General features: G+C 35.7%; 1 protein-coding gene across 2 annotated transcripts in view; it reads left to right on the forward strand.

The window, feature by feature from the left end:
* Positions 1–24,099, forward strand: part of KHDRBS2 (KH RNA binding domain containing, signal transduction associated 2) — a 577,798-nt gene that overhangs the window by 102,896 nt on the left and 450,803 nt on the right. For both annotated transcript variants that reach the window (XM_047102966.1, XM_047102967.1), the window contains exon 2: positions 283–410. In XM_047102966.1, the coding sequence (XP_046958922.1) occupies positions 283–410 (128 nt within the window). The remainder of the gene's footprint in view (positions 1–282; positions 411–24,099) is intronic.

A 24,099-nucleotide genomic window follows, 5' to 3' on the forward strand; every position in this document is an offset into this window, starting at 1 on the left:
ATTCTTCCTCCCTTCCTTCTTCTTTGGTTGTAGATGTTAAAAATTAAGTTCATCATTTGTTTCATGGCAGGCAGTCACATCTTCAATGATAACTTTTTAGTTAGATTTGACAGAGGTCATCTTAATATATGGTAGCATTCACGTAGCTGTTAACAAGGTGGTGTTTAGTCCTATCAAGATTCTTCAAAATCTTTTTTAAGAAGTCAAGTAATAAGAACAATCAGCATTGTTTATGACTTCTCATTTCACTTACTGTTTTTTTCTTGTGAATTTTTTTTTCAGAAATTGAAAAATTTCAAGGTTCTGATGGAAAAAAAGAAGATGAAGAAAAGAAATATCTTGATGTCATCAGCAACAAAAACATAAAGCTCTCAGAAAGGGTATTGATTCCTGTCAAGCAATATCCAAAGGTACTACAGTATATGCTTTGTTCCCATAGAATTAAGTAAAAATGATAAAAATAAGACTTGATGTTTCATTCATTGCCTTTCATGAAATCAATATTTAAAGCTTCATTATATTAGTATACACAAATATATGATACTGATATAGAAGAAAGAGAAGTCTTTGAAAGTACACTGATGAAAACAGTTTTCAACTAAAGACCGTAGCACTTTTATTCTATGAATATGTAAAGCATAATTAGATATTTTAATCATTCATTTAACATGTAAATGGTTCAACAATTTGTCCAAATATGCATGCTCACTTGATTATGTTTTGGTTCATGTTACAGTGCATATTCCTATTGTAATAAAGAGTAGAATTAATGAAACTAAATATATAGCATTAGCCAATCCACAGGAAATTATTATATGCAGGAAAGCAATCTAGTCTTTATTAGACACTTAGATTATAACCTGTAGTCTTCTGTAGTCAGGGTTCATTTATAAAAATAATTATGATACTGCTCTCTTGAGAGTAATTTTTCACTAGACATTTTCATATCATATGACGTTTGTATCACCAGAATCATGATTATAAGATAGAGCATTCAGTGGCATGGTTTCATCACTTATATTCATAAATTCCAGTGGGTAAAAGGAGTTTCTTTTCTTTTCTTTTCTCTTTTTTAATAAATTGCATATCAAACAATTGGAAACTCAGATTAGGTGGTAATTTACTTTCTGAAGAGTGAATCATAAACAATGACCGTGTAATTATCCTAATAGTAAAGATTACAGAAATGAGTGCTCTAGTTTACCAATTATCTTCTAATATGATAAATTTTAATAAGTATAATTAAGTACAATACTGTGTTTATAATTATTTCAAACAGGAATAAACCATATTGTTTGTATATACAAACATATGTTGTAGCCCACCAAACCATAAAATTTAACTTTCAGGTGAGGTTTTTGGGCATACCAGTTTTTGGTTTTTGTGTTTTGTTTTTATTTTTGTTTTAGCTAGACTTACTCTATTACAGGAAAGGTGTGTTCAATAGATATATATTTTACACTTAAGTTTTATTAGATTTATTTCATAATCATGTTTTTATGAATATTAAATTGGGTTGCAAAATGTACATGAATATGTTTACTTAGTAATGAAATATGGTAGAAATATGGGTATTAAGAATGTCTTTTTTAAAGGAATTTGATTAATTAACCTATTTTGAAGTACAAGATCAGTTCTTTATATCATATATTTAACTATTATATAACTTGATCCTGTTTCTCAGAATAACACTTGTCTGTTTGCTGGATATGGGAAAGCCAGTGACAGACTCAGTATCTCCTTCTCAATAAAACGTAGCTGTATATCTGTGACCAAATCAGGTTGGGAAGGTGTGAAAGGCTTTTCAAATTGTGGTGGTTCTTCAAATGGCAGTATGAGTGATTTTTTTTTAAGTTTTTATTTATTTATTTTTAGAGACAGAGTGTGTGCGTGCATGTGTGAGCCAGTCGGGGAGGATCAGAGAGAGAGGGAGAGGAAGAGAATCCCATGCAGGCTTCCTGCTGACAGTACTGAACCCGGTGTGGGGCTCCATCCCATGAACTGTGAGATCATGAACTGAGCCGAAATCAAGAGTCAGACCCTTAACCAACTGAACCATCCAGGAACCCCAGTATGAGTGATTTTATACTGAATATTGCAATAGTCTATATTTGATGCATAATGGTAAATATTGAAACAAGAATACTGTATAGTGTCTAATTTTTGTGTGTGATTTAATTTCATGATTTATAGGAAGATAATCAAATAACAAAACTGCTTATTTGTATTGACACAGACCATATCTCACCAGCAAATTCATGTATCTCCTAGAATTTTTAGAATCACAAAATGGTTAAGCCGGAACTAATCTTCAAAATCACAGACTATACAAAACTTTTATCTTGCAGATGAGGTAATTGGGAAATTATGAATCAGTCAAAGACATATCTTTGTTGCAGATGGAGATACCTAGAGGTTGCTGTTATTTTAGTTTCTTCACTTTTTGTGAGTCATTGCATTTTTAACTTGACTGATATGCTCACATTTTTTGTTGTTGTTTTGTTTATTTAGTTTTGAGAGAGAGAGAGAGAGAGCATGAGCAGGGGAGGGGCAGAGAGAGAGAGGGGGAAAGAGGATCCAAAGCAGGCTCTGTGCTGACAGCAGAGAGCCCATGTAGGGCTTGAACTCACAAACTTAAGATCATGACCTGAACCAGTGGGACGCTCAACCACCTGAGCCACCACCTGAGCCCCTGCTCACATTTTTGTATTACTTGTTCATGTGAAAGGAATGGGAGAATGTGAAGAATGAGAGCTCCTAAAGTTAGTAGTTTTATGGAATATTATCAAATAACAACTTATGCCTTAGAAAACTTACCATTTTTAATTGATGAATAGAATGCTAAACCACTTTAAATTATTTTTAAAGGGACGTGCATTTCATACACCCCGTTATCACAATGAGAGAACTCTTAAGAGCCCTTTTACAGAAAAAGGTACTGAGAAACAGAACAGAATCATCTATCAAGTTGACCTACATTTGCCGTTGTTTGCTTTTATAGTATAATAGATTAAAACCAACTTTTTGAAAGCTGTGTTTGTTTCAAAAGTGGCGATTCTCTCCTGCTGAGTGATTATTGCCTACCTCTCACAAAAATATCAGTGGGGTTGAGATTACAGTCACTAGACTTGAGCCATATTTGATGTACATTTGGGGCTGTAAAATGTGTGGTGTGTGTGGTGTATACTATGAACTGTTGAGCAGAACACAGTCATATTTATGGGTTTAAAGTTTAATCTTTTATAACAAAAAGTGATTTATCCCTTGGGGGGTACATTGGAGAAAGACCTACTTTTCATGACTTCTCTCAGGGTCATCTCTCCACTTGATGCCTGCTGTCTGTTTGAACTGGTAATTAGTGTATCGATGACACAGCCCTCTCCAACAAAGGGCATTAAATAACTATGGGAATTCTTGAGGAAATGGCCTTATCCTGACTTTAAGACATGACCTTTTTTGGATAGATTTTATTTCAATTAGTCTCCAGTTCAAGTTGCTGACTTATTTGAGTAATACAAGGGATTGAAAGAAGTTTAAGATTTTGAATTATAGAAAATATAAGAATGCTGTTCAAACACATTAAGAATGATTTTATCTAGCTCTAGTGCTTTATGTTTAATCACTTAATTTGCGAAAATATGTCACATTACCAAATTATTATAATGAACAGCTTTTCTTATTTGTTTTCAATATTTTTGTTTGTAACAAGTTTAGCAAAGATATAGGCTTTGCACATTGATTGTTTGCATTTACAGATGTTTCAGAATCAGTGCAATTATTTCTTGATAGTCAAGTCTTCAAGGAGGTATTATGTGGCAGTGTGTTTCTCTGTCATCTTAAGCAATTCATGCAGAAGGCCTGGAGAGATTCATGCAGAAAACTCACCATCATTAACATGAACTCTTTCTCCTTAAATCCACACATACTGTATTTCATAGTCCAATATGCATTTGTTTTTTAAAATTTTAACATCTCCAACAGGTACGCATATTATAATCAGAATCGTTTTACAGTCTCTATCAGGAAAGCAGTGGTCATAACTCATTACTGTTGTCTGTGAACATTGCACACATAAACTTGACCGTGCCTTCTCATATCCAGTTGTTTATTGTGTTGAAAAAATGTGGATTGAGTTTTGGTTGCTGCTTAAAATGTCTTCAAAGATTGCAATATGATTTAGTATTGACTTGCCAAGCTATTACATGTACAAGAAAAGAATAGAACCATAGCTTGGGCTATAAACTTTATATTAACGAAGGCAGTATTCATCCTTGGAAGAATGAGAAAAATGCCATGATTTCTTGGTTCTCAATAAACAAGTTTCTTACAGGACCTAAGGAACAAAGATACATATAAGTGGCTAAGTCTGTATTCTGCTTTGTTACTGCTAGACATGCAAAAGGACCGTCTATCACAAGCGTAGACAAATTGAGAGCACATGAGAGGATGGGAAGGCGGCCTCCACTTGTGGGGGATCTACTCCTTGCTTTTGCAACTACACCTGTTTGGCCACCTGGGCAATCCAACCTCTCAACGCCTTTTAAAAATATCTTTTGATGTTGCCTTCAGAATCCTCTGAAATGCATCAGACCTTTCCTTCAATTAAATTTGCCTCAAGGCCCACTTTTTAGTTCTCAACTTGAGCTACTGCCAACTTTTTAAAGCTGTAGATCACCAGGAGTGTGAATCGGCCCCAAATTTGGCCCCTTTTAAGATCAAACATGGCCACGTTCCCCAGTACTGCTTTTCAAATCAATTCCTTATGTAGATTAATGCAGGAAATTAAAGTTCCAAACTATGTTCAGAAGCACCACACTTGCCCTCTAGTTCGTCTTACTCTGCTCAGTCCCAGAGAGAGGGACTGCTTTTGTACCTGTCTGGAACCAGTCTCTGAAACCTGGTGTGTCTTCTCACAGAACTTGTTTCTTTCTTTATACCCCAAACTACAAAAACCCAAATCCAAATTCTTGATGAGTGTTATTTTTTCTAACTTTATAAGTAATCATCAGATCATTTAAGAATAAGTAGTAGAGACCCAGGGTTACTAACTGTGGAAGCTAGGACTGTATTTCAAAGCCAGTATCACCACCTACGATCTTGGAAACACCTCTCTATTTTTCTAAGCAATGTGGTTTTCTAAAAGCCATTCAGAAGCTTACATCCTAAACCTGTTTTATCTTTACCAGACAGAGACTACTGCATAGTGTTGCTTTTTGCTTTTCTAAAGGAAAGGGAAGAGAGGATTGATCGAGCTTTGTGATTTCAATTTCACTCATATCAGTTTCCTAGTCTCTCACCTGTGAATGTAAATCTCAATTGGAAAATAACATGACACTCAGATTCACATTTTCTATAAGAAAAAAAAAATTCCAAAATGCTATGGACTGCATTCTCTCTAGTAGAATGGCCTGTGAAATAACTGTTTTCTAGCAAAATTTAGAAATTTGCAGTGATGTTATGTCTTGTCTTTGTCTTTTCCAATGATCTTTTAACTGATGCCTATCCTGTGCATGTATGTATGTGTTTTTTAAAGTTTATGTATTTTTGGGCGCCTGGATAGCTCAGTCGGTTAAGCTCAGTCTGACTTTGGCTCAGGTCTATGAGTTTATGCCCTCCATTGGGCTCTGTGATGACAGCTCAGAGCCTGGAGCCTGCTTCAGATTCTGTGTCTCCCTCTCTCACTTCTCCTCCCCCTCTCACACTCTGTCTCTGTCTCTGTCTCTCTCTCAAAAATAAATAAACATTGAAAAAACCCGAAATTTACTTATTTTGAGAGAGAGCAAGAGGGGGAGGGGCAGAGAGAGAGGGAGAGAGAGAATCCCAGGTAGGCTCTGCACTGTCATCATGGAGCCTGATGTGGGTTTTGAACTCATGGACCATGAGATCATGACCGGAGTTGAATCAAGAGTCGGACGCTTAACCGACTGAGCCACCCAGGCACCCCTTTCCCATGTGTTTAAATATTATTTTCTATTTAGTACTTAAAATATTTTTTGTCTCTGTGCAACACCTGTGTCTTCCTAATCCTGAATTATGTGCTTCTCACCACATCCTTTTTTTATGGGCTCAGCACAACCTCACAAAATTTGTCCTTGAAATAATCTTTCTTTACTATATCTAGATCTCTTAGAGAATAGTTAAGTCTGTTTTAATTTCTTGTTTCCTTTCTGTCAGGTTATTTCACATTTACCTTCAAATGGAAAACTGAAAACTACTTCAAAAGGATCATTAAAGTGCAAGTGCCTTTTGAAATGTGTCCAAACCTGTATCCCAACTCAAGGGTTCCTTGAGGGTGAAAAGATCATCCACCTCATATTCCCTTCTGTAATCTTGCCATTCTTCATTTGCTTATTTGTTCATTTATTTGTTTAAGTCAGTGAGCCTTGAGTAAGTTTCTTTGCACCATTAGAATACAGATGGTTTTTCTGTCATTTCTTCTGTTGATGCAGTAGATGTGGCTTCTTACATAAATAGATCTTTAAGAGATTAGAGAAGAAAGACAACTTAAAATTAAGAGACAGTACATTACCAATCAAATGGATTCCCATATTATTACTGACCTTGAAGGACTTATTGACATATAGAAGCAAGTGAATTTGATATAAATTCAAGCACTGTATATATTAAGATTAGCAGAAAAGCACACTTTCTTTGGAAAGGATACAGGAATTAAAAATTAACAACCAAACATCTAGATAAGGGATTACTGTTACTTGTAATACTAAGTTAGAACCTGACTATAACCAAATTTTGAAAGAAATTTAGATCGATGTAGAAAAATTGTGACTTTTTTTTGCTTTTTCAGATTTAAGTGATTGGTAAATTTATGTAACACATTTAAATGTCTACCATGTTATAAGAAGTGTTCTTAAAAATAAAAAGCTTTCACAAGGATATCAGAAAAAATAAAACGTTGTAAGAATTCAGTTATGAATATCAATGCAAGAGCTTTAAATTATTACCAAATGTTGTGTACCTGTGTTCATATCATCATTATTCACAATAGCCAGAAAGTAGAAATAACCCAAATATCCTCAACAGATAAATCAGAAAACAAATGTGTATATATATATATATATATATATATATATGTATATGTGTGTATAAATATACATACATAACAATATTATTCAGCCTTAAACAGCAATGAAATTGAGCTACATGTTACAAATGGATGAACATTGACAGCATGTTAAGTAAAATAAGTCAGACACAAAATGACAAATATTGTATAATTCCACTTATATGAGGTACTCAGAACTGGCAAATTCAGACACAGAAAGTGAAATAGCGGTTACCAGGGGCTGTGGAGAGGTAAAATGGAGAGTTATTGTTTAATGGATATAAAATTTGTCTTTAGGATGATGAAAAGTTCTGGAAATGGATGTGGTGATGATTGCACAACATCATGAATGTACTTAGAGTCACTGAATTGCACATTTAAAAATAGGTTAAACTAGGTAACCTCGGTAGCTCAGTGAGTAAGCCTCTGACTCTTGATTTTGACTCAGGTCGTGAGTCGGGCTCTACACTGACAGGGCAGAACCTGCTGGGATTCTCTCTCCCTCTCTCTCTCTGCTTCTCCCCAACTTGTGCATACCTCTGCTCTCTGTCTTTCAAAATAAATAAACTTAAAAAAATAATTAAAATAGTAAATTTTGTATCTATTTTATCACAATAAAAATGATGTTATAAAAATACTAGCAAATGCATTTAAATGGCACATTACAAGCAAAATAAATTACACCCAAATGTGTTTTATTTCAGGGATGCAAGACTGGTTTAGTACTGAAACATACTTTTAAAAATTTACTGAATTTTAGCATCAATCATTTGATAACATAGATTTCCCATTCCTTGTGAAATAAACATAGACATATATTCTATAATGTATGTATAATGTGTAATCAGAGTGAAGAAATCCTTTCTCAATAAATGTTAGAAAAATAACTAGTGAGGCATTTAGGGGCAAGGGAAAAGTAAGACTAAATCCCTAACTCATCTTTTACACCAACATAAATCTCAACTGGCCTAAGATTAAATGCAATAAAAAAAGTAGAATATATTATGGGAAATTTATTTCCTGACATTTAATTGAGGTAAAGCTTTTCAAAGAGAAATGGAAAATACTAAAGCCATAAGTAAACAATTAAAATATTTTGTAACATAAAACTAAAACTTCTGTACAGGGAAGAATGTAATGATGATTACCAGAATTAAAGGTCACAATAAAATGCCGAACTGGTATGACTATTTGAGAAATATTTGAAACACATAACAGAAAGTGCATTTTCTTTATATGTACGGGGCTCAATTTTTCTATTGGACAAGAAATTAATGATACTGACACATGTACTATTTAAAGCAAATAGAAAAAAGTCCTGAACCTCACTTATTGGAAAAATCAAGTCAGATGAATTTGAAATGCCTGTTTTCTATCAGACTGACTAAGAAGTTTGATTATAACCAAAAATAATATTAGGGTATGGGGAAAAATACACTCCATAACCTGTTGCTCAGAGCATTGAGATTTGGGGGAGCAATTTTGCAAAGTCAATGAAAATCACAAAGGCACAGACTTTTGGAAACAGTTGGATATTTAACAATTTATTTAAGAATTATATATTTACACACATATGTAATGTTAAGTGAAAGCATAAAATATTATAGTTTGTTCCTCTTGAGTATAGAAAGAATCCATTTATGTTTATATATATATATATATATATATATATACACATACATGTTTAAATATATATATAGTATATGTATAAGATGATAGATTATAAGTAAGGAAGAAAGCCCTTTTTTTATTGTAGGCTCTTTGTGCTGTTTGAATTAGTTACTATTAACATGTTGTCTTCCTAATAATAAAGGTATGTTAAAAATAGTTTGGGTGCCTGGGTGGCTTAGTAGGTTAAGTCTCCAACTTCGGCTCAGGTCATGATCTCACGGTTCATGGGTTCAAGACCCGTATCAGGCTCGGTGCTGACAGCTCAGAGCCTGGAGCCTGCTTCTGACTCTGTGTCTCCCTCTCTCTCTGCCCCTCCCCCATTGCGCTCTCATTTTCTCTCTCTCTCTCTCTCTGTCTCTCTCTCACTCTCTCTCTCTCAAAAATTAACAAAAAAATTAAAAATTTTTGGGCTAATGAAAAATTTAAAATAGAAACAGTGCTGTTTAGAATTTTTTCCTAGAATAGAGGAACAAATAAGAAAAAATAAGGATTATTGTTTTTTATAAATCAGACACTTTATTTTGTAGTTTACATATATATTAACTCATTTCATTTTCACAAAAAATTCTAATAATTCCTTCCTTCCTATTTTATGGATAAAGAAACTGAGTCTCAGAGGGGCTCATTTGCCAAAATCACATTATTAGGAAATTACAAATTCAGGATTTATATCCAGCCACTCTAATTTCAGAGCTTCTTGTCTTTACCTCCTTGGAATATGTGTTTCAATTACGATAATGTAAGTAAACGACATCGTAATACATACAGTAGAAAAGTTGACTCCAAACATGACTCCTCAAAATTTATTATGTACTTCAAAACCAAATAAAACTGTCTTAATGAAGACACCATACACTTCGTTTTCTGGTTTATCAGTAAGTATACTGCTTAAATGAAGAGTGTATTCTAAAACTCAATGTTAGAGGAACAGCTAACTTTAGAACATCAAAATAACCCTTAAATCTGGGACCTCCCACTTAAAGAATTAAGGTTTTTGTCAGAACCCAGGGTGTATCAAACACTGAACAAAGCACAGTGAACTGTTTCATTCCTTCAAGAATACTGTGAGAGTTCTGAAGAAGAGACTAAGGTTTAAAAATATTTAAGGAGCTTTCCTAAAGCCAGACGATTTAGTAGTAGTGTTAACATTGAAATTCAGGTATGTTTGTACCAAAGCGTCTCTTTGCATTGAAGCGTAGTTATGATTCATTTTCTTTTTCTGTCAAGAGGCAATGAGACAACTCTGGACACAGATTGCTTAGATTGCAAAGACCCACAGATGGAAAAGCAGATGTATTTCTCCTCTGGTGTTAAGTGAGGCAGAAATAATAGACTCATTAGTTGGAGTGTATCTCATAGGTCGTATGGTCTAATCTTCTACCCAATTAGGAATCATTTCCAGAATATCTCTGATACTCATCAGCCTGTCTATGAATACCTCCAGTGATTAGAAACAAAGTTCACTGTATTATAAAACAGCTGGATCTAATAATGAATAGATGTTGCTTTTGAATTTTTTTCTCATTCAAATACATCTTTATCCTTATAAGTTGCCATTGGTCCTGGTTCTGCCTTTTGCATCACTGAAAAACTCACTTGACACACTTGAACCATGGTCTTAATTGAAGTATCCTTGATACATTGTCTTCATTTGGCTTCTAAACACCACAATTTATTTTTATCTCCTGTTAAAAACTGGTTCCATTTCTCAGCCTCCTCTTCTGGTTTCTCCTCTTACACAACTTAATGTTGGAGTTTCCTGGGGATTATCCACAGTGCTTGTCTCTACGTACATTCACACTTCCTTCATCATCCCACCTGTGACATGGCTTTATAGACCATATAAACTAATGATCCAGCCAAGACCTCTCTGCAAGACTTAGATATGGAGGGACCTACTTGACCTCACTACATGGAGGTCTAGACATGTCATATTCAATTGATATTCCTCTCACCCCACGTGTCTGTCTCACTGGTTGGCAATACCATCCTTTTATTTGGTCAAATCAGGAATTGTGGACTCTTCCTTGACTCCTTTCTTTCTCCCACATATGAGAGAAACAACTTGCCAGGCAAATATGTGGTAGTCTTATCTTCAAAATACATCAAGGCTCAAATAGCTCTCACCACCTCCACTGTTAACTACCTTGGCCTAAGCCATCATCTTCTCTTACCTGGATTAATCTGATGGCCTCTTAACCTCTTTGCTTCTACAAGTGCCTTCATCTGTCACTATGCAAGTAATCACAGTCTGTTTACCCTTCTCTAGTTTTCTTTTTTTTTTCCGTAGCAAGTATCACCTTCTAACATACTTTGTGATTTACTTCTTTGTTATTTTTATGGTTTCTCCACACTAGTATGTAAACTGCAAAATGTCAAGTCTCCATCTCTTTCTGGATCAATCATGTATCCCAATCACATAGAACAATGCCTAGCACATGGTTAGATGGTTTATAAATAATTGCTGAATGAATGAATGTAGAAGAACTACATAGCTTGTTTTCTAAGACACTCTTGATGGAGGAAAAACAGTTACTATAGAACAGACTCAGAGCAAGGATTTCCCTATTCTCACCTATTGCCTCTTACAGAATTTTCAGGGGACCTATCATACTTGTAGCAGTGACAGCACAGATTTCCAAAAGAAACCCCAGTGTTGCTGTCTTCACCAAAATCCCAGTGCTGCTGTAATCTTTCCAGACAACCCAAGTACAAGAAGAAAGCAATTACAGTGAAAATTTTACTCAATTCTAATGCCCAGATAATCGGTTACTTTACTTAACCAAATTTTCTAATTAAAATGAAGTTAAAGGTTAACTCAAATTACTTTCAAGTCATTTTTGAACATCATGTTATAATTTTATTATTTAATTATCCATTTTTAGTAAGTGCAGTATATTGAACATCATTTGACCTTTTACAAAAGAGCCTATGAGGCCCCCACTTCATAATTCTGAATATTAATTCCAGTTCATTCATTCAGGAGATATTTATTGGATCTATGTGGAAGTCACTTGGTATTTGAGTTATAAATGTGAAAATTAAAAAGATGTTGTCTTGGGTCTCAAGACGTCCTATAGTAGATTTAAACAATTGTCCTAATATGGCTTTGTTCTGGGGTGGATCCTGAAGCTTTGGAATTGTGTTAGTTTAAATAAAAGCCTGAAGTCAGATTGTCTTTAACAATTTCTTTTAAATGTAAGAGACTGAGGCATTAAAAGTTGGCAAAAATATAGGAAAAGTAGGCCATTGTTTGAAAAAACAAAGCAGATGAGAAAAAAATGGAGAGGGTATTATTTGGGATGTAGAGCTGAGAGGAGCAGAGGGATAAGATCAGGGGAATGTTTATTTTACTGTCAAGTTCTCTCAAAGAGAAATTTTAATTTATATGGAGGTTTTTGCAACGTGCTAATTTTTAGTTCTGGTCTCTTCTCTGTTTTTGGAAAGAAATCTGTAAGAATATATTAAGATGTAGAGTTTTTGAGAAGCTAAAGAGAGCTGTGAAGAGACAGTATAATATACAGGGAAAATAATAGAAATTTGGACCAGATAGACCTAATTAGGTGTGAGTCACAGCTCCCCCTTCATTCAGCTGTGACAGTGGAAAGTTCCATAAACACCTTCGTCCTCAGCATTTTTCAGCTGCAACATGAGTATAATGATATACCATGAAGTTTCATCTGGGATGAGAATATATGCATATACTTGGCAAGTATCGGCATACAGTGTAAGCTTGCACAAGTACAATCCCTAAGTATAGTGATTTTTCCCACTTAATAACACTCTTTTTGGTGGGGAAGCACCTTACTCTGTGCCAGGTTCTGTGTATGTGTGATAGAACAGATAATTGGAATTATTTCCCTAAGAGGTCTATAATAGCCTGAAAGGGAGACATTAAGAAATTAATAAAAATAGAGATAAAGTAAATGAAAGAGGAAAATGATTAAATTGGTGATAATAAAAGTTTTTATTTGTTGACTATTTACTATGTATGAAACAATTTTATCTGTGATTTATAGTATTACCTGATTTATTCCACTTAATATCTCTGTGGAATATGTACTATATAGAGAAAGAAATTGAGGCATAGATACTCAAATTGTTCAAAGCCATACAGACATTTAATAATTAAATAAGAGTGAAGAAAAGGTAACTTACACATAAATATTATCTTGAATATCTACAATGTTTATTTACAAACTAAATTTCATCCTTATTTATTTAAATACAGCTATAAAACATTTCTCACATACAGTCTCTACCTCCTTGTTCAAATGTTTGGAATTGAAAATTGAAGTATGTGAATGGTCATAAATTGTCATGTATTCATTAAATTGAATATTGTGCATATAATATTAAATTATGAAGTGAAGTTGATATAAACTGTTGCTATTACTGAATTTTACGTATTAATTCTTTGACTCATAGTTATATACCACTTTGTATAAAAACATGAGTACATACTCTGACAGTATATTTTGTTTACTTCCTATATTCCTATCTGAAGGTATATCCTTAGAGACAGAAATTGATGCTGCTGCTAGTTTATTTTTAATTACATATGCCAACTAAAGGAGAGTGAAATGTTCTGTGTCTCATTTAGTTGGAAATCTTTAAGGGAGTTCCAAAACTAAGCAACAAATATTGAAGCTTCACAAAATTTTTCATTATCATTTGTGCCAATTGTAACTTTGTTTCATTTATATGATAGCCTGTGTAATGTGAAATTGGAAGACATAACCCATGGGCTTAGCTTACATCATTTTTATTTTCTTCTTTTAGAGTAAGGTATTATATTTAGCCTAATGGAAAAATTATTCATTTTATGGTGTCATAAAAAGCTACAAGTTTAACTTTTTGGAGAAAAAGTAATAACAGTTTTTTTGTTTTATGATTTCAGTGATGGAATCTAACAAAATGCTTAGGAGAGTATTTCCCTTTCTGTACTCTTATTTATTGGAATTCAAATAGAATGCTCACATTAGGTCCAAAATAGAATTTATATTTTAAGGTAAAGTTGTAATGAGGAAAGTTTAATTTCTGAAGTGGTCAGTGCTCATCTGAATTGTCATCAAATTAAGAAAGAACAGTTTAGGAAAACTTTTGATAGTTTCGGTTATCTGTTGGGATCTAATTTTGAAGCCTTCAAATAATTTTTGATTTTACAGTTTCACACTAACCATGCAGTTGGCTTTATTACCCACATTTGTTCATGTATCCCCATTATTCCATCTTGCTTTAGTACAATCTAAAGCTACTGAATTAGTGAAAAAAATGTTTTATTGTAAGACTTAATGTAGTCTTCAAAAATTCTCTATGAAATTGACTATTAAAATGTAACTTCTTGGTTGATAAAAAATATATAGTACAAGACACAACAAAAAAGCACATAGTTTAATGGAACTTGGGAAACATTTTTCACATGTTTATCATTTTTATGTTTGTATCACAGATGGTTTGAAATTATTAAAAGCATCTTTACACACAGTGAATCTGTACCTAAGCTATCAAATATAATTGGATCGATGGCATTACTAAGAACCTTTTATTTTTCTAGTATGGATAGAATTGTTTCTGACTACAACCTGGGAAATGTATGGGGAAATGCATTAAATTAACATACACAATTCTGCTGCCAGACAATATGTTGTCTAACTAGACAGAGAAATTGCTGCAACTATATTTCACACATGTGAGAAAAGGAGTGAGCCCATTATATACTCTGAAATTATGATGGGATTTTTCCCCCAACACACACCAGTGGGATAGAGCACTCCAATTTTCACAAAAATGGAAAGATTATGCAGAAACTATCACTTTACCCCCCCCCCCCCATTTCCATTCTTCTTGCAAATGACTTATGTGAACTCTTGTATTTTTGTAAACTATAGAAGACACATCTGGGAATAGCTTATTCTGTGCATTCTAAAAACAACCATGTGAGAGGAAAATAGTTTTAGATTATGTGAATAGCATTTGTACATTAAAGGAAAAATAATAGCTTAGCGATAAAGTTGAATAAGATGATGATATGCATTTTTCTAGTCTGGGCATTGTTGAGAAGAGAGCCAAACCTAGTGGCCTTCTGTACACAAGGCAGAAGATATATGGATTATGGTCTTGGTCCAGGTACCTTATGTTGTTCTGAATCAGTCCCTGGCAATTCTACCTCCTGCCATGATCTTCAGAACCATGTATTTGCTAATGACTTTAAAATCCAAATCTTTAACTGATATCTTTTTTGATTTCCAGATGTTTTCAGTAACTTAGTTGACATCTTCACCCAAATGTGCCTAAGGCCACTCAAACTCAGCAAGTTCAAAACCAAATTACTTCTCTTTTTAATAGAATCTGCTCTTACTCTTTCATTCCTATTTCAGTGGATGGCACACCATCCCCTTTGTTGCAAGGAGAGAAATTTGGGTATCATTTTTTTGAACCAAGTGATCCACTGCCAAGAGTTCATTTTTGACTCTTGATTTGACTTTATAATCACCAAAGCCTATACATTCTTACCTTCTAAGCACAGTTCAAATCCGTTTATATTTCTCTGGGACCACTGCCAACCCTTCCTCTTCTAGGCCACCATACATTTCTGCTATAGCCTCTGACATGTTTTGCAGAATTCAGTCTTCCTCCTTCTGATGCATTCTTCATAAAGGATCTTGAGTAAGTATTTTTACATAATGTTGTTCTCCTGCCTAAGACCCTTCAGTGTTTCCCCACTACCTAAATCCAATATCCATGATACTTCTTATATGATTTGAATGGTTTCACTCTCCGTTCAATCCTACTATCAATCGTCTACATCTTTTGGTATATTTGTGGTATGACTAATCCTCCAAAATCAAAGGTTTGTGTGATTATATAACCAAAATTTAAACAAAATAAAGACATGTGGTCTTGCTTTTTTTTTTTACTTTTATTTTTTATTTCTTAAAATTTACATCCAAATTAGTTAGCATATAGTGCAACAATGATTTCAGGAGTAGATTCCTTAGTGCCCCTTACCCATTTAGCCCATCCCCTTCCCACACCCCCTCCAGTAACCCTCAGTTTGTTCCCCATATTTATGAGTCTCTTCTGTTTTGTCCCCATCCCTGTTTTTATATTATTTTTGTTTCCATCCCTTATGTTGATATTTTTTGTCTCTTAAAATCCTCATATGAGTGAAGTCATATGATTTTTGTCTTTCTTTTTTTTTGAATTTTTTTAACGTTTATTTATTTTTGAGACAGAGAGAGACAGAGCATGAATGGGGGAGGGGCAGAGAGAGAGGGAGACACAGAATCAGAAGCAGGCTCCAGGCTCTGAGCCATCAGCCCAGAGCCCGATGCGGGGCTCAAACTCACGGACTGCAAGATCGTGACCTGAGCTGAAGTCGGACGCCCAACCGACTGAGCCACCCAGGCGCCCCTGATTTTTGTGTTTCTATGACTGACTAATTTCATTTAGCATGATACCCTCCAGTTCTATCCACGTAGTTGCAAATGGCAAGATTTCATTCTTTTTGAATGCCGAGTGATACTCCATTGCATATATACACCACATCTTCTTTCTCCATTCATCCATTGCTGGACATTTGGGCACTTTCCATACTTTGGCTATTGTTGATAGTGCTACTATAAACATGGGGGTGCATGTGTGCCTTCGAAACAGCACACCTGTATCCTGTGGATAAATGCCTAGTAGTGTAATTGCTGGGTCGTAGGGTAGTTCTATTTTTGTTTTTTTGAGCAACCTCCATACTGTTTTCCAGAATGGCTGCACCACCTTGCATTCCCACCAACAGTGCAAAAGAGATCCTCTTTCTCTGCATCCTCGCCAACATCTGTTGTTGCTTGAGTTGTTAATGTTAGCCATTCTGACAGGTGTAAGGTGGTATCTCATTGTGGTTTGGTTCACCCTGATGATGGGTGATGTTGAACATTTTTTCATGTGTCGGTTGGCCATCTGGATGTCTTCTTTGGAGAAGTGTCTATTCATGTCTTTTGCCCATTTCTTCACTGGACTATTTGTTTTTTGGGTGTTGAGTTTGATCAGTTCTTTATAGACTTTGGATACTAACCCTTTATCTGATATGTCATTTGCAAATATCTTCTGCCATTCTGTCGGTTGCCTTTTAGTTTTGCTGATTGTTTCCTTCGCTGTGCAGAAGCTTTTTATTTTGATGAGGTCCCAGTAGTTCATTTTTGCTTTTGTTTCCCTTGCTTCCAGAGACATGTTGAGTAAGAAGTTGCTGCAGCCAAGATCAAGGAGGTTTTTGCTTGCTTTCTCCTTGAGGATTTTGATGGCTTCCTGTCTTTCATCCATTTTGAGTTTATTTTTGTGTATAGTCTAAGAGAGTGGTCCAGGTTCATTCTTCTGCATGTCACTGTCCAGTTTTCCCAGCACTACTTGCTGAAGAGACTGTCATGATTCCATTGGATATTCTTTCTGCTTTGTCAAAGATTAGTTGGCCATCTGTTTGTGGGTCCATTTCTGGGTTCTCTATTCTGTTCCATTTATTTGTTCTATGCCAGTACCATACTGTCTTGATGGTTACAGCTTTGTAGTATAGCTTGAAGTCTGGGATTGTGATGCCTCCTACTTTGGTTTTCTTTTTCAAGGTCACTTTAGCTATTCAGGGTTTTTTGTGGTTCCATACAAATTTTAGGATTATGTGTTCTAGCTCTGTGAAGAATGCTGGTTATTTTGATAGGGATTGCATTGAATATGTAGATTGCTTTGGGTAGTATCAACATTTTAACAATATTTGTTCTTCCTATCCAGGAACATGGAATCTTTTTCCATTTTTTTGTGTCTTCTTCAATTTCTTTCATAAGGTTTCTATAGTTTTCAGTGTATAGATTTTTCACCTCTTTGGTTAGATTTATTCCTAGGTATTTTATCGGTTTTGGTGCAACTGTAAGTAGGATCGATTCTTTGATTTCTCTTTCTGTTGCTTCATTGTTGGTGTAATAGGAATGCGACCGATTTCTGTGCGTTGATTTTACATCCTGCAACTTTGCTGTATTGATGAATCAATTCCAGCAGTTTTTTGGTGGAATCTTCTGGGTTTTCCATATAGAGTATCATGTCATCTGCGAAGAGTGAAAGTTTGACCTCCTCCTGGCTGATTTGGATGCCTTTTAATTCTTTGTGTTGTCTGATTGCAGAGGTGAAGACTCCTAATACTGTGTTGAATAACAGTGGCGAGAGTGGACATCCTGTCTTGTTCCTGACCTTAGGGGGAAAGATCTCAGTTTTTCCCCACTGAGGATGATATTAGTGTTGGATCATTCATATATGGCTTTTATGATCTCGAGGTATACTCCTTCTATCCCTACTTTCTTGAGGGTTTTTATCAAGAAAGGATGTTGTATTTTGTCAAATGCTTTTTCTGCATCTATTGAGATGATCATATGGTTCTTGTCCTTTCTTTTGTTGATGAGATGAATCACGTTAATTGTCTTGTGGATATTGAACCAGCCCTGCATCCCAGGTAGAAATCCCTCTTGGATGTGGTGAATAATTTTTTAAACGTATTGTTGGATCCGGTTGGCTAATATCTTGTTGAGTATTTTTGCATCCATGTTCATCAGGGAAATTGGTCTGTAGTTCTCCTTTTTAGTGGGGTCTCTTTCTGGTTTTGGAATCAAGGTAATGCTGGCTTCATAGAAAGAGTTTGGAAGTTTTCCTTCCATTTCTATTTTTGGAACAGCTTCAAGAGAATAGGTGTTAACTCTTCCTTAAATGTTTGGTAGAATTCCCCTGGAAAGCCATCTGGCCCTGGACTCTTGTTTTTTGGCAGATTTTTGATTACTAGTATGATTTCCTTCCTTGTTATGGGTGTCTTCAAATTTCTATTTCTTGCTGTTTCAGTTTTGGTAGTGTATATGTTTCTAGGAATTTGTCCATTTCTTCCAGATTGCCCATTTTATTGGCATACAATTGCTCATAATATTCTCTTATTATTGTTTTTATTTCTGTTGTGTTGGTTGTGATCTCTCCTCTTTCATTCTTGACTTTATTTATTTGGGCCCTTTCCTTTTTCTTTTTGATCAGACTGGCTAGTGGTTTATTACTTTTGTTAATTCTTTCAAAGAACCAGCTTCTGGTTTCATTGATTTGTTCTACTGTTTTTTTTTTTTTTGTTTTGTTTTGTTTTGTTTTGTTTTGTTTTTTTGGTTTCAATAGCATTAATTTCCGCTCTAATCTTTATTATTTCCTGTCTTCTGCTGTTTTTGTGTTTTATTTGCTGTTCTTTTTCCAGCTCCTTAAGGCGTAAGGTTGGGTTGTGTATGTGAGATCTTTCTTCCTTCTTTAGGAAGGCCTGGATTGCTATATATTTTCCCCTTATGACCGCCTTTGCTGCCTCATGTGTGGTGTTCCATATACTTTTTTAATTTCCTCTTTAACTTTTTGGTTAGCCCATTCATTCTTTAGTAGGATGTTCTTCAGTCTCCAAGTATTTGTTACCTTTCCAAATTTTTTCTTGTGGTTGATTTCGAGTTTCATAGCATTGTGGTCTGAAAATATGCATGGTATGGTCTCGATCTTTTTGTACTTACTTAGGGCTGATTTGTGTCCCAGTATATGGTCTATTCTGGAGAATGTTCCATGTGCACTAGAGAAGAATGTATATTCTTCTGCTTTAGGATGAAATGTTCTGAATGTATCTGTGAAGTCTATCTGGTCCAGTGTGTCATTCAAAGCCATTGTTTCCTTGTTGAGTTTTTGATTAGATGATCTGTCCATTGCTGTGAGTTGGGTGTTGAAGTCTCCTACTATTATGGGATTGCTGTCAATGAGTTTCTCTATGTTTGTGATTAAGTGATTTATATATTTGGGTGCTCTCACATTTGGCGCATAAATGTTTACAATTGTTAGGTCTTCTTGGTGGATAGACCCCTTGATTATGATATAATGCCCTTCTTCATCTCTTGATTCAGTCTTTATTTTCAAGTCTAGATTGCCTAATATAAGTATGGCTACTTTAGCTTTCTTTTGTTGACCATTAGCATGATAGATGGTTCTCCATCCCCTTATTTTCAATCTGAAGGTGTCTTTATGCCTAAAGTGGGTCTCTTGTAAACAGCATATAGGTGGATCTTATTTTCTTATCCATTCTGTTACCCTATGTCTTTTGATTGGAGCATTGAGTCCATTGACGTTTAGAGTAAGTAGTGAAAGACATGAATATATTGCCATTATGATGCTTGTTGAGTTGGAGTTTCTGGAGGTGTTCTCTGGTCCTTTCTAATCTTTGTTGCTTTTGGTATTGATTTATTTCTCTCTCTCTCTCTCTCTCTAAATATATATATATATTTATAAATATATATATATATGGGTTTTTTTTTCATCTTTTCTCCACTCAGAGATTCCCCGTTAAAATTTCTTGCAGGGCTGGTTTAGTGGTCACAAACTCCTTTAGTTTTTGTTTGTCTGGGAAACTTTTTATATCTCCTTCTATTTTGAATGACCCCCTTGCTGGATAAAGAATTCTTGGCTGCATATTTTTCTGATTCAGCACACTGAATATATCCTGCCACTCCTTTCTGGACTGCCAAGTTTCTGTGGACAGGTCTGCTGCAAACCTGATCTGTCTTCCCTTGTAGGTAAGGGACTTTTTTTCCCTTGCTGCATTCATGATTCTCTCCTTGTGTGAGTATTTTGTGAATTTGACAATGATATGCCTTGTTGATGGTCAGTTTTTGTTGAATCTAATGCGAGTCCTCTGTGCTTCCTGAATTTTGATGTCTGTGTCTTTCCCCAGGTTAGGAAAGTTTTCTGCTATGATTTGCTCACATAACCCTTCTACCCCTAGGACCCCTATGATTCTGATGTTGTTCCTTTTTATGAGTCACTGATTTCTCTAATTCTTAAATCGTGCTCTTTTGCCTTCATCTCTCTCTTTTTTTCTTCTTCATTATTCTCTATAAGTTTGTCCTCTATATCACTGATTCTCTGTTCTGCCTCATCCATTCTTGCCGCCGCTGCATCCATCCGTGATTGCAGCTCAGTTATAACATTTAATTTCATTCTGGCTATTTTTTACTTCTTTTATCTCTGCAGAAGGGATTCGAATCTATTTTCAACTCCACCTAGTATTCTTATTATTGTGATTGTAAATTCTGGTTCAGACATCTTGCTTGTATCTGTTGTTTCTTCATGCTCTTTCTTTTGGGGTAAATTCCTTCATTTTGTCATTTTGAAGAGAGAAAATGAATTAATGAGGTAGAAAAATTAAAATAAAAAAATTAAATTAAGTAAATATTAAAATTAAAAAATCAAACACACACACACACACACAAATCAAATGAATGATGGTAGATCCTGGGTGTGTTTTGGTCTGGGTGTTGAAAATGGTTTGACAGATTAGAGAGAAAAAAGGTGGGGGGAAGGAAATTGTTTGAGAATATGAAAAAATGAATACACTGAAGTAGACTAAAATGAGATGATGGAGGTAAAACAGAATTTGAAAAAATATACACAGAAGTAAAGAATATAGTAGAAAAAAATTGAAGAAAAATATTTTTAATAAAAATTAAAAATAAAAATGAAAATTTTCTCTTTCTATATTCAAGAAAAGAAATGAAAGAGAAAAAAGAAAAAAGAAGGAAAAAAGGAAATCGTTTGAAAATTTGAAAAAGTGAACACACTGTAGTAGACTAAAATAAAATGATGGAAGTAAAATAGAATTTGAAAAAATTTACATAAAAGTAAAAAAATATAGTAATAAAAATTAAAGAAAAATATTTTTTAATAAAAATTGAAAATAAAAATGAATTTTTTCTCTTTCTGTTCAAGAAAAAGAAGTGTAAAAGAAAAAGAGAAAGAAAGAAAATTGAATAGAGGGACCTGCTAACAGATTGAAGTAGGAATGAAATTACTTCGTTTTCCCTCAGGAGTCAGTCTATGTGGCGCTGTATAGTCCATAAACTAAGCTGGTGGTGAGACTTGTGTTCTTGAAGAGTGAGTTTGACCCACTCACTCTTCAGCTTCCAGTTGGGCGGAGCTCAGTGTAATGGCTCCGTTCTCCACTAGATAGCACTGCTATCCTACTGGAGGGGATTGTTGCAGCTGCTGGTAGGTGTGTATGTGTATGTGTGGGAGGGGTGTAAATGGCCCCACCCATCCACCAGTCTGTTCTCCCGGATCAACAATCACGCACCTGTCCTCTGTCTTCAGCTTTCTTCCACTTCCTGCTTTTTCACTTTCCGTGGCCAGGCCCCAGGCAGTACTCTCTCCAGAGTTTTGTCTCAGATGCGGCTGTTTTCCCCGGCCCCTTACTTCTGAAGGACCGCGGCTTTGACCTGTTCCGCCCCTCTGTGGGAGGGTCTCACCAAGCAATGGCCGAATATCGGCTGCACCCAGGAACACTTTGTGGACCCTGCTGCTGCCGGTGCCTGAGACTGTGGCCAGGTGCCAGTCCGCCCCAGAAAAAGTTCGCAAGATAGCGTAGCATCAGCGTTTCGGGGATTATGGAAAATCACAAGACACATCTGGCACCAGGCTTCACCCTAACGACCTTGTTCCAGCACCAGCGAATGCGGCTGTTTTCTGGGGTCTGCTGGGACCAGTTGGCCTCAACAGTCTCTACCAAATGTCCTTCCAGCAGTGGAACTGCTTTTCCCCGTGTGGCACGAGATTCTCCTGGACCCCACTCTGTTCCTGGGGATTCGCCCTTCCCACCAGAGCCCCGCCAGGTATGGAGCTGCAGAGTGGCAGACTTTGTATTCCCCTTGTTTACAGTCTTAATGGAATTTAAACCCTCTTCTTTCTCCTTTCTCCCTTTTTAGTTTAGTCCCTGCGGCTGTTTCCAATTTTCCACTTTCTCTCCAGCTGCTTTTGGGGAGGGGTGCTTTTCCCGGATTCTCCCCTGCCCGGTCTCCATCCTCTCTCTGCTTGCAAAAGCACCTCCCTTCCTGCTCCTTCTCGCTCCCCAAGTTCACTTCTCCGTGCCGCGTACCTACTGAATTCTGTGGTTCAGGTTGTGCACATTGTTGTGTTAAACCTCCAGTCAGTTTTCTAGGTGTGCAGGATGGTTTATGTTGGCCTGGCTGTATTTCATGGATGCGAGATACACACTAAACTTCCATTGCTGTTCCGCCATCTTGGCTCCTCCCTTTGTGGTCTTGTATTTTTAAAACAGTGTCCCGTCAGTTGATATTCTTCTCCTCAACATCATTTGTGATAACTCTTACTATTTTATCATTTTTGTTTCCTTGATTCTTTTACCACTTTATCTATAAACCTTTAGCTTTTTTGTTTTATTTCCATGCACTTCTTAAGGTGGATTGAAGAAACTGAGAGAATGCCAAGAAGTGAATCCTTCCACAAAGAGACATTAGCTGAAATTGCTAGAGCATATAAGTTGTAACCCTTCTTCTTTCTTCAGTATATAGCCTAAAACACAGAGGTTATATTATTTGCTGTTTTTTTAATTCAAATTTTATATACTCTTGAAGTATTCTGGCTAGAAGTCCTATAAAGTCACTAAATAGTGAAGTCATTTCAGGGCTTTTCATTCCCTTTTTCTTTAATTCAAATCTAAGTTAGAAAATAATGCAACAGATGAAATAAGGCAGAAGAAAATAGGAATGGAAGAGGGAGATATCAAGAGAGAACACAGAGACAGAAATTGCAGTGACACCTGCTGGTGTGTCCCGGGAGCCCAGGCATATTTGTTCCACTTCTATGACTACCTCTTCTGAAGGAGCACTTGCTTGTGCCAAGCCTTCTCTGATGGAGCCTTTTATTATGCAGCATCAGTACCCTGCTTGGCTTCCCCCCCTTTTGTCTTGTCTAGGAAGTATTGTGCCCATTCTACTACAAAGATGATTAATCTAGTGATAAAAGAGCTCCTGCTAGTGAAAAAGAGAAAGCAAATACCCAGGATTCTAGTACCCCAAACTCCTTAAGAAGGATCTGTTTTGTTTTGTGACTTTAGAAAGGCGGGTGTGGGATGATTAAGTAGGATGCCTATGAGAAATGTTTGAGATTGTTACCTTTAACTTCACACTAGCAACGCTTGAGTCAAAATCTTGGTGGAAGTTTTCTGGTGGTTGCTAAAGAATCTCCTTTGCCTTATACCCATGGTCCAAGAGAACGGAGTGCAATTATGCCAGACATTTGAAAAAGGGCAAGAGAATGTTCTTCATTCGGTTTAGTGACCAAGAAAAATGTGGCATCAAGGAAAGATGAGTGGGTCTGACAGTAGCTGTTCTTAAATCTCTGCCACTCCGCCCATGCATCATGATGCAAGCATGGCCTTGGGATGCACTGATCATATTTTATTATTTTCTCCTCATGTTTTAAAATATCAACAAAAATATTGGAATGAATATTTATATCACTTATCTTTAAATGCACACTCGTAA

Source organism: Lynx rufus, unplaced genomic scaffold (genome assembly GCF_022079265.1).
Source record: "Lynx rufus isolate CCGP_SWC_20201006 ecotype Redwood Valley unplaced genomic scaffold, mLynRuf1.p SCAF_6, whole genome shotgun sequence".
NCBI classification, from domain to species: Eukaryota; Metazoa; Chordata; class Mammalia; order Carnivora; family Felidae; genus Lynx; species Lynx rufus.